Below are 11,839 nucleotides of genomic sequence, written 5' to 3'. Positions count from 1 at the left end.
ATCATTCATCATATTAAAAATAAATAAAAATAATAAATAACTAAAGCATTCATCATATTAACTAACTAATTACTATATTACTTACTACATAATTAAAAATAAATAAAAATAACTTCACTAGATATTTAGTATTACATATTACAAATTTGAAAAACAAGCCAAGTTGTCCTAAGCATAGCAAAAATGCAAGTTAAAAAATAACATAAATAAATGAAAACAAATTGTCTTAAAGACTTAAACATAGCAACAATGCAAAAAATTAAGAATATCGATCTTCATGTTCGCTCATTATTGCTTCAAGCCTTCAATCTTCAATCGTCAATACTTGTCACGTTCGATTGTGCGGTCAACTCTATAAGAATAAATAAGAATAAAATATCAAATGTTAGTGAATTCATATTATGAAAAATATGCAAAATTAAATTACAATGAAAAAAAAGAAAACATTACCCGATTCTACTACAAATCTCTCCACATTATCCATAGCCTCTCAGATATCAATAGGTGTTGACGGATGTCTTAACCAATTTTGACTGCAAATAAGTGCCTCAATAGTTCTCGGAGCCAGCGAACTCCAAAAAGGATCAAACACACGACCTCCTGTACTAAATGTTGACTCGGACGTAACCGTGGAAACAGACATGGCCAATAAGTTTCGTGCAATCCTCGCAAGTATAGGATAGTTAGCCTCATTTATTTTCCACTAAGTCAACAAGTGAAACGATGCGCTGAGTGCCTCACAACCATATGATAAATATCGATCCACTTCAATTTTGGTAATACTAGGTCCCATGGCGGAAGATGCCCTATACCACTCCTGGAACCATTTGGTCTCACGTTTGCCATCTCCTTCATTCATGGATCTAGATGTTGGAAGGGGTTGAGAAACTGGTGTACTCATGGTGGAATCGAATGTAGCATTATACTCTGCATACAAATCTGTTAATAGTTGTCTCACATTTGAAACCAACTCCTCAGCACGAAACTCATCATGGATTTTCTTCAAATGAAAAGTAAGAAGCCCTAACTTGCTTCGTGGACCCCCAATACTATCTAATGACCAAGTTTATCCTATCTAATGACCCCCAATACTTATCATATTTGGTTCTCATGTTTATGGCCATAATCCTCAGACAAGTATTAGTACTCTCGCTCAGCATAATCAATTCAGTTTGGAGATCACAAATCTCTAAAAAACTAGTGTTGGCTGTCACATATAAAGATCCAGAAAATCTAGTAGTGGCTTCATAAAACATCTCAAAAAACTTGACAAACACCCACACTATCTCCCACTCCGTAGTTTTAGGAGGTCCCATGTGCCCATCATCAAAGTAAGAGAGGAAATTATAATCCTCACTCTCTATCTGCCTGAAAGCCTTCTCAAACTTCTCAACCGCCTCCAACATCAAATAGGTTGAGTTCCATCATGTCTGTACATCAAGACACAATATTTTCTATCTAGCTGTATATATATAACAGATTATATATATACTTTTTTTTTTTTAGGTAGTCAAAGATGCATTCCACCAAAATCATTGATAGAAAGAAGTTTGAATCAAAGCTGAATGGAGCTCTACTTTCTTATTAATAATATCAAAGCAAACATGTAAACAGGGAATTAGTAATAGGAAGCCAATGAGAAATTTCCCTGGCTCACTATGTCGCAAGACCTGTAAGTAATTCAATATATGCCCTTGAAACGAAATGACCAGTCACAACAATGTATAAAGTCTGGACATTAGATACCATGGGCAAAATAATTTATATAACAGATTATTAAGTATATTAAGTATAATAGATATGGGGGTTAGAATACTCACAAAGGCTGGAGGGAGTCACGGAGGCCGGAGGAAAACACGGAGGCTTGAGGGAGTCACTGGTTCATCTGCGGCGCCGTTAAACGGAGAGAGTCACGAAGTGAGAGACTCGAAGAGAGAGAGAGAGAATTAGGGGGGCAGCAAAAGAGAAAAGGGAAAAGGGGGGGGGGGGGGGGGGGAAACTGGGAAGGGGAATAACCCAACCAAACGGCATCGTTGGCTTTTATTTTTTTTCTCACACATTTAAACAAAACGACGCCGTTTCATATGAAACGACGTAGTTTTATATAAGGTATATAATATATATATATATATATATATAAGGTCAGTCGGTTTACCGGTTTTCTATGTGGTCGAACAGGGACCGAGCCGACCGAAGTCAGTTTCCATTAATTTCTACCGCCGGTCGACCGGTTCTTCGCTGGTTTCGGCGTCCGGCTGTCGGTTGCCGTCAGTGTAGGTCGGTTCGCCTGTTCTATATACACTCCTAATGAGAGATACTGAAAAAAATTACTTCAACGAATAAAAATAGGGAACAAAGATTAATGACAACATATATACAATGGCTTAATTTGCTTCTCCACTAAACTTCAAATTCCATTTCTTGTCCCTTTTTTTAAGTTTTGAGTTTCCGGAAATACTTGATGAGAGATTGGAATCCGTAAAAAGATTCTTTTGGTTTTTGATGATGTTGATTGTCCAGACCGATTAGTAAAACTATGTGGAAGTTGCAATTGGTTTGGTTTAGGAAGTCGAATAATCATAACAACAAGAGATGAGCATCTACTAGATAAGCATGATGTTGGTTTGAAATATCCTATGAATGTATTGGATCCTATTGATTGACGTTAAGCTCTTTACCTGGCATGCCTTCAAATGTGACAAACCTGATGATGGTTTTGTGGGACTCACAAAACTTGCATTGCAATATGCTAGTGGCCTTCCACTCGCTTCAACTATGGTAGGCTTAAATCTACTTGGAATAGATATACATTAATGGAAAAGCGAATTGGAGAAGTACAAACAAATTCCAAATAAAAAGAACCATTTTAAGTTACCATGAATTACATGATTATGAGCAAAATATCTTCCTTGACATTGCATGTTTCTTCAAAGGACAAAACAGGAAATAAGTCCCTAAAATACTACGCAAGTGTGGTTTCTTTCCAAATTCTGGTATCAAAAACCTCATTGATAAATGCCTCATAACTATTGGTAGATATGACCTCTTGATGATGAATCTCGTACTTGAAGAATCACCCAAAAAACCTGACAAACGAAGTATGTTATGGTTTTATGAAAGTGTTCGTTACGTACTTGAAGAATATACGGTATGTTTCACTTAGAAACATATTTTTATTTCTCAGCTCTTCTTTTTTCCAAATTGAAGTTATAATTAAAAAAAATAGAAAACTTATGTTATAGTATTTGATACAATGCTTGTGCATTCTCCCACTAGGGTACAGAGCAAATAGAACACATGATACAATTGAGTCCCAACGTGCTTGCAAAGATGGCCAAAGCCATGAATTTCATGATAGTATATTTCACCAAATCCACCAAAAAATATAGAGTATCCGAGGAAAGGGTCAATTTTTTCTGTTTCATTATCTACAAATTTCTTCTTCATGTCCTCTGTTTCTTGAAATATGTCTTAATATTATATACCTATATCTGGCTAACTCAAGAAAATTAAAGCCCTACATAAAGACTAATAAGGCAAGACAAGACCTCATAAACCCCCCCCCCCCCCCCCAAAAAAAATCCCAATAAATAAAATTTGAAAGAGCAAAACGCAAATAATACAGGGTACCTTGATATAGGAGCTAACTTTTTTCATTACATACCTCACTAGGCTCCAATTGTTATTTATGGATGGCTGCGAAAGCCTTGTGTATCTTCCATGTTGAGGGAAAAATGAGCGTGTTGGCATATTCTTGTGAAAACCTGTGTAAAATAGTGTTGTAACAATTGTTGTTGCGGAAGGCTTGAAGTGTGCTCATTATTGGTCAAAAGAAGCAACTTCGCTCGACACTCGCTCGACATAGCGCTCGAGCGAACTCAGGCAGATTCAACCGCTCGACCTTCGCTCGACATACAGCTCGAGCGAACTCAAGCAGATTCAACCGCTCGACCCACGCTCGACACTGAGCTCGAGCGAACCCAGGCAGAGTGTGTCGCTCGACCCTCGCTCGACACTGAGCTCGAGCGAACTCAGGCAGAGTCAACCGCTCGATACTCGCTAGACATGACGCTCGAGCGAACTCAGGCAGATTTCGGCGCTCGACCTTCGCTCGAGCCAATGTTCCAGATCACTTACAATGTAGGGTTTTGAACGCCTCATTTGATGGGAACTATAAATAGAACATGTTAACTTCTGTTCTAGGGGTGGAGAATCAGAGCAAAAACCCTAAGGGCCTCCAAGAACTTCTTAGAGCAACCTCTCCCCCATTTGGTTGATTCTCTCTTGGATAAACACTACTCCACCACAAAACACACAAAATCAACTCTTACTTGAGTCCATTGAAGTGGACATTTTTGTTGGCCGGAAGAGTCCGGAGCTGCCGTTGATGCAGAGATCGAGAGGTTCTCGTGGGAAGCTATAGGAAGGTCGGAGTTCCGACACTACATGCGTGTAGAGATCGAGTGGGTCACTTGTGGTGTTGCAAGCCGAGTTTAGTTACTACAAAGGTTTTGTGAGTGTCTCTAAATTGGTTGTAACAAACTAAAATTTCTATAGTGGATTTGAGGTGGTGTCTTACACCCGGAGTGGTTTTAGATTTTGAAGACGTTCTTCAAATGAGTTTCCACTCCGTGAACAAAATCATGTGTTGATTATTTGTATTATTTGATTTATTTATTAACTGCTTGTTTGATTTATTTTCAAAAGACCATAAAAATTAGATTACACCTATTCACCCCCCTCTAGGTGTAGTGTTGTGTAGAACCACTGCTTTTTCAATTGGTATCAGAGAGGGTTCACTCCGCTAGGATTTAGTTCCTGAGTGTGATCCTGCTGTAGTGGTTTAAATGGATAGGTCTCAATCACTCACATCTCCACCATATTTTGATGGAAACAACTATGCTTATTGGAAAGTGAGAATGAGAGCATTCTTAAAATCTGTGGATGAACGAGTATGGGTGTCCATAACAAATGGTTGGACAGAACCAGAGGTTCTTGTTGACGGAGTTCGAACTCCCAAAGGTGTGGATAATTACTCTAGGGATGAAATAAATGAGTGCGGTTGGAATAGCAAAGGGCTTAATGTGATCTTTATGGCTGTATCCCAGGAAGAATTCAAAAGGATATCAATGTGTCAAAATTGCAAGGAAGCTTGGGATATTCTTGAGATTACCCATGAAGGTACCAAGGCTGTAAAGAATTCTAAGCTTCAAATGTTGACTACTAGTTTTGAAGAGTTGAGAATGAAGGATGATGAAACATTTGATGCTTTCTATGCAAAACTAAATGATATCGTCAACTCTCGCTTTAATCTAGGGGACAGAATTCCTGAGAATAGAGTTGTGAGAAAAGTTCTCAGATCTCTTCCTGAGAGATTTCGTCCTAAGGTTACGGCTATTGAGGAAAGCAAAGATGTGGATACTATGAGAATTGAAGAATTGGTGGGCTCCCTCCAAACATATGAACATACTCTTCCAATGGACAGAAAGCACAAGTCCATAGCCCTCAATACTGTTAGAGAGGAGTCAGATGAGTCATCCGATGACTTGGCTATGAGTGACAAAGAAATAGCATTCTATGCTAAGAAATTCAGGAAAATGTTTGTGGCTAGAAATAAAAAGAATCAGAGCCCAGAGAAGAAAAAGTTTGAAAGATACAACAGAGGCTCAAGTTCAGGGAACAAGGATAGAAACTTTGAAAAGCACACTAGAACAAATAGAGACAAGGGTCAGTCAAGTGTGCAGTGTCATGAATGCCATGGTTTTGGACACATTCGCCTGGAATGTCCAAACTACAAAAAGGCAAAAGAAAGAGCAAAAATTGCATCCCTAAGTGAGAGTGAATCGGAGTCAAGTGATTCATCAGGGAACTCTTCCCCAAAAAGAAATCTGAATTACATGGCATTCACTGTCTTGGTAGATAGCAAAAGTCAACATAGTGAAAATGTGTCGGATGATGAGAGCAAGTCTGGAAATGAATCTGAATATGAAGATGAGCTGCAAGAAGTTTATGAGAAGTTATACAAGGAATGTGTTAAATTGAGGAAACTCAACAAAGTGCACATTGAAGAGATAGACTTCATTAAAAGAGAAAATGAAGAGCTTCAAGGCAAATTAACTGATGCCATTGTTCTAGCTGATCACTTTAAAATGAAGAAGGTTTGTTTGGAAGATGAGTTAAAAGCTCATGAAAGTGAAATAAGCTTGCTGAAGGAAAAGCTGAAATCCTTCTCCAGCGGGAAACAAAAGTTGGATGAAATTCTAAGCTTTGGAAAGCCCTATAGTGACAAGAGTGGTCTGGGATATGGTGCAGTAAAATCTGAGACTGTAACCACCTCAAAGGTCTCCCACAAAAATGAGAAGAAGACTGTGTTTGTTCGTGAATCAGTTGTCAATGGAAAGACTAACCCATCTGACAAGGGCAAATCTCATGTCCAAATGGGTGTTCTGTCTCATGTGAAACCAAGAACTAGAAATGCAAGACCTATTTGTCACCACTGTGGTAAAACAGGTCATGTTGTAACGGAGTGTTTTAAGCTGAAAAGATACATCACGTATGAACATACACCTTCTCAAAGCAAAAGTGTGCACCCTCCAAACATGGGTAAACGTCTCATAACTGCTCCTAAGTATACCTCTTCATTCAAGAGACAAAGAGATAGCAAAGAAAACTATGTGTGTCATAATTGTGGTAGGGCTGGCCACATCCGACCAAATTGCTATGAGCTTAGGAAGAATCACATGAAAAATGGAGATAGACAACCAAGAAGAGGGCATCTGAATCTTTGGAGTCAAGTGATGACCTTAACTAGGCAAAATGAGATGCTGAATGTCAAGTTAGACCAACTGTCAACTACCAAAAAGGGTGGCTCTCCAAAAGTTAGAAAGATGTGGGTCAAAACTGGAGAAAGAAACACATGTCATGTGGCACACATTGCTCTAAAGACTAGAGACACATATGTGTGGTACCTTGATAGTGGATGCTCACGTCACATGTCAGGTGATAGGAGTTTGTTTAAAACTGTTGAGGAATACAAGTGTGGAACAGTAACTTTTGGAGATGGTGGAAAAGCTGATATAGTTGGAAAAGGTGAAATTGATATACCTGGACTACCCGTCTTGAGGGAAGTATTGTTTGTTGATGGATTAAAAGCAAATCTTCTCAGCATAAGTCAAATGTGTGACAATGGTGCTGAGGTTCGCTTTTCAAAAGAAAAATGGATTGTTTCAGATAATGATGGAAACTGCATGATGCAGGGAACGAGGACATCTGACAATTGTTATGGCATCACTCCTAATTTTCAACATAGTTGCAACAGTGCTAAGAGTGAGGCAACAGACCTGTGGCACCAAAGACTTGGACACGTGAATCATAAAAATCTGTCCAAGATTGCCAAGAAAGATATGGTGATAGGATTGCCTGAGCTGGGTAAAGTGGAGACTCCTGTGTGTGGGTCATGTCAATTGGGAAAACAAGTCAGAACAGCTCACAAGAAAACTACGGCTATCCTAACTGAACAACCTTTGGAGTTATTGCACATAGATCTTATGGGACCCTCTAGAACTGAAAGCCTGGGGGGAAAGAGATACATACTGGTAATGGTGGATGACTTCACCAGATATTCATGGGTGGAATTTCTGAGAGAGAAAGCTGAAGCTCCTAATGTGATTAAAATCTTGTGCAAGAAGCTTCAAAATGAGCAAGGAAAGGTAATAGTCAGAATTAGGAGCGATCATGGAAGAGAATTTGACAATTCAAATCTTGAGAGTTTCTGTGATGAAGAGGGCATCAGTCAAGAATTTTCTGCCCCTATCACTCCACAGCAAAATGGAGTGGTTGAAAGAAAGAACCGGGTGATTCAAGAAATGGCTCGAGTCATGATACACAGCAAGAATGTTCCTACCCATTTCTGGGGAGAAGCTGTAAACACGGCATGTCATATTGTGAATAGAGTCTATCCGAGACCAAACACTTCCAAAACACCATATGAACTGTGGAAAGGAAAGAAACCAAATGTGAAGTACTTCAAGGTGTTTGGAAGTCAATGCTACATTTTGAGAGACAGGGAAAACTTAGCTAAGTTTGATCCCAAAAGTGATGAAGGGATTTTTCTTGGATACTCTAGAAACAGTCGTGCGTATAGATGCTACAATCTGCACACCAGAACTGTAATAGAATCCATAAATGTGGTAGTGAATGATGCTCCTGAAGAGAAATTGAATAAAGATGAGCCATCTCACTTACCAAGTGGAGCTGAAAGAGAAGATAGTGATGCAGTAAGGGAAAACTTGGAGTCCGCATCAAATGAAAAGATAAGAAGCCAAAAGGAACCTTCTTCAAGAGTAAAGTTGAATCATCCCCAAGAAAATATTATAGGAAACATAGATGAAGGGATGAGACTAAGAAGGAAAGTGGTAAATCAATTGGCTCACTCAAGTTACATCTCACAAATTGAGCCAAAAAGGGTCGAAGAAGCTTTGAGTGACGAGAATTGGTTAAATGCTATGCATGATGAAATAAATCAATTTGTGAGGAACGATGTGTGGTATTTGGTGCCAAGACCAGAAAGTCACAATGTGGTAGGCACAAAATGGATTTTCAAGAACAAGTCTGATGAGAATGGAATTATTGTGCGAAATAAAGCAAGACTGGTTGCTCAAGGGTATGCCCAGATGGAGGGTATAGACTTCGATGAGACTTTCGCTCCGGTTGCCAGACTTGAGTCAATTCGAATTTTGTTGAGCATCGCTTGTCATATGTGCTTCAAGCTCTATCAAATGGACGTCAAGAGTGCTTTTCTGAATGGAGTTCTCCAAGAAGAAGTATATGTTGAACAACCAAAGGGTTTCAAGGATCCAAAATATCCTAGTCATGTCTACAGGCTGAAGAAAGCTCTTTATGGCCTAAAACAGGCTCCCAGAGCTTGGTATGAAAGACTAACTTCCTATTTGGAGAACCACAAGTTTTTGAGAGGAAGTGTTGATAGGACATTATTCATCAGAAAAGCTAGAGAAGACATAACAATTGCTCAAATCTATGTGGATGACATTGTTTTTGGATCTTCCATTGACACTCTGGCTCTTGAGTTTGCTGATGAGATGAAGAATGAATTTGAGATGAGCATGGTAGGTGAATTAACCTTTTTCTTGGGACTCCAAGTAAAACAGTTGAATGATGGGTTATTCATATCTCAATCCAAATATGCAAAAGATCTTATCACAAAATTTGGATTAGATGGCAAGAGCCATGCTAGAACTCCCATGAGCACGAGTGTTAAGCTAAGCGCTGATCTGTCAGGCAAGGATGTTGAGCAATCCTTGTATAGAAGCATGATTGGGAGTTTGCTGTATCTCACTGCAAGTAGACCCGACATTGCTTTTAGTGTTGGGGTGTGTGCTAGATTTCAAGCCAATCCAAAAGAATCACATTTGATAGCTGTCAAATGCATACTTCATTATGTGAATGAGACGATTAACTATGGGATTTGGTATTCTAGAGACTCTAACACTGAACTTGTAGGCTATTCAGATGCTGATTGGGCAGGTAATGCAGATGATAGGAAAAGCACCTCTGGTGGGTGTTTCTATGTTGGGACGAATTTGGTAGCCTGGATGAGTAAGAAACAAAACTCAATTTCCATGTCTACGGCTGAAGCTGAATACATTGCTGCAGGGAGTTGTTGCACGCAATTGTTGTGGATGAAGCAAATGCTATGTGACTATAGCATTGCCCAAGGAGTGATGAGCGTCTATTGTGACAATACCAGTGCTATTAACATTTCAAAAAATCCTGTCCAACACTCCAGGACCAAGCACATTGACATTAGGCGCCATCTCATTCGGGAGCTTGTGGAAATGAAGGTTGTGACCCTTGAGTATGTTCCCACCGAACATCAACTAGCCAACCTTTTTACAAAACCCTTGGATAAGCTTCGGTTTGAACTTCTTAGAAAGGCTATTGGGGTTTGTGCTTTGACCTAAGCCTGAAACATGCATAACATGCATTACATGTTTTTTTTTTTTTTTTTTTTTTTATGCACTTTCATTTTTTTTATTGTTGTTGATGTTTGGGTTGCATTTGTTAGCTGTTTAGTTTCATTGTCATTGATTGTTGCCCCTACATGCACTCCATGATTGCACTATATAATAGTGGGGTTGTTAAATCTAAAATCTAGGTGCATGTATCTTTTGAGATTTGTATCATATATCTATGTTTTACAAAGGTTTGGAACATGAGTATCTCGTGTAATCTGTGACTGGCATCACACACTTCACTCCAAACTCGGTCAATTGACATTTCACCACTTGTGAGTTTATTGGGGAGGCAATCAAAAGTGGTAGGAAGCTCTACCTTCATACAGAATTGACCACGGGCTAGATGACCTCATCATGGTTCGCTTGTGCAAAAATATGGTATCTCAAAAAGAAAAGAAAAAGTGAAGTTATTATATAAAAATAAAAAATAAAAAAAAGGAGGGTGAAAAACAGAATAAGTTTTCTGTTTTCTTGAACATACTGAGACAAGTATTTAAACAGAAAGATTCAGGTCCTAGCAGCATTAGGTTTGACTTTCTGTGTCTTGAATGAGCTTCCCAAGCACTTATGGTTTCATGTTCAGCCCAACCCCACTCACGCCTCACGGTTGAAATTTCTTGATTGAGCAAGGACCGCTTTAAACACGCACGTCTATATTACTTGTGATACTTGGTTTTAAACTGCGTATTTTATGGGAATATGATGCTTCTCTACATTTGATATGTACTCTTGGTGTGAAAATTGACATTCCCAGTATTTGTCCAAGTCATGTGAGTGTTGTGTGCTTCAAAACTGGGCAAAATGTGTTTTTCTGGTGGTCTCGCTCGACCCTCGCTCGACCCTGCTCGAGCGAAAACCGCTCGACAGTCGCTCGAGGGTTTTAAGTTCGCTCGAGCGAAAGCCTGTTATAAAAACCAGCGCCGCTCGAGCACAGTGCTTTCTCTTCCAGTTTTTCGCCTCCCGTGCGAATTTCTTCCTTCTTTTTTCAAATTTCTTCGTTTAATCGAGTGTTTTCCTTCCGAAATCAACTCCAAATCAAGGTAAAGTCCTCTCTCTTTTGTATTTTCATGATTTGTTGCTTTCATTTTGGGTATTTCCGTGTGTTGTGCACATAGGGGTTTCGGATTCGGTTTTTGAGATTCCTTTTCGATTGTTTTCCAATTCTTTTGGTTTGTTGAGGCTAATGTGCAGCCATTGTTGGGTTTTTGGTTGTATTTAGGAAGTTTTTGAAACTCCCATGGGTCTATACCCGAGTTTCACACTTGGATGCACTCCAAGTGTTCGGTAAAATGCCTCAATGAAGTGTCTTTTCTCTTTTTCATCATGCATTGGCTTAGCTTTGTTCCCATATCTATTTCATGTCTATCCTAGGTTTGGGACATCGTTTAACTAGGATTGCATTATGTTTTGAAGGTGTTTTGGTTTAGAATTGGCATTGACTTGCCAATGGCTTGGCATTGTCATTGCATGAGGGTTGGCTTTCGCTTGCCAATGGGTTGGCATTGGCTTGTAAATGGCTGGGCACTGTCTTTGCATAAGAGTCATGCACATGGGTTGGCATTGGCTTACATGTGGGTTGTCATTGCATATGTGTCATGCACATGAATTGGCTTGCAAATGGTTGGCATTGTTTTGAAAAATGAAGAGTCTTTGCATTGTTGGTTGGCATTGTTGTGTCAGCATGCATGCATTCATCACGTCTTTGCATTGCCTTAGCCTTGTCTAACGTCGTTGACTCTGTCTACAGCTGAAACTATGTCTCGACGTGTTCGTCCTCGCCAAAACCTCCCTGCACCCGCTCAAGC

At 39.3% G+C, this 11,839-nt stretch overlaps 1 protein-coding gene across 1 annotated transcript; it reads right to left on the bottom strand.

Annotated features, from left to right (window-relative positions):
• Window positions 1-703: 703 nt before the first annotated feature.
• On the bottom strand, window positions 704-1,406 carry LOC122296943. The gene is made up of 2 exons (XM_043106739.1): window positions 1,148-1,406; window positions 704-1,053 (listed from the first exon to the last, which is right to left on the bottom strand). The coding sequence occupies exons 1-2, from the start codon at window positions 1,404-1,406 to the stop codon at window positions 704-706; spliced, it is 609 nt and encodes a 202-aa protein (XP_042962673.1).
• Between the last annotated feature and the right edge of the window lie 10,433 nt (window positions 1,407-11,839).

This window comes from Carya illinoinensis, chromosome 15 (assembly GCF_018687715.1).
Source record: "Carya illinoinensis cultivar Pawnee chromosome 15, C.illinoinensisPawnee_v1, whole genome shotgun sequence".
NCBI lineage: Eukaryota > Viridiplantae > Streptophyta > Magnoliopsida > Fagales > Juglandaceae > Carya > Carya illinoinensis.
The sequence above is the reverse complement of the archived record's forward strand: the minus strand, read 5'-3'. Positions and strand labels throughout refer to the sequence as shown.

What these genes read in the sequence shown, in the direction of transcription:
- LOC122296943 (XM_043106739.1), bottom strand. Translation starts at nt 1,406, where the DNA reads ATGTTGGAGGCGGTTGAGAAGTTTGAGAAGGCTTTCAGGCAGATAGAG. An exon ending in ATTGATTATGCTGAGCGAGA is followed by an intron (nt 1,054 to 1,147) that starts GTACTAATACTT and finishes CTTGGTCATTAG; the next exon opens with ATAGTATTGGGGGTCCACGA.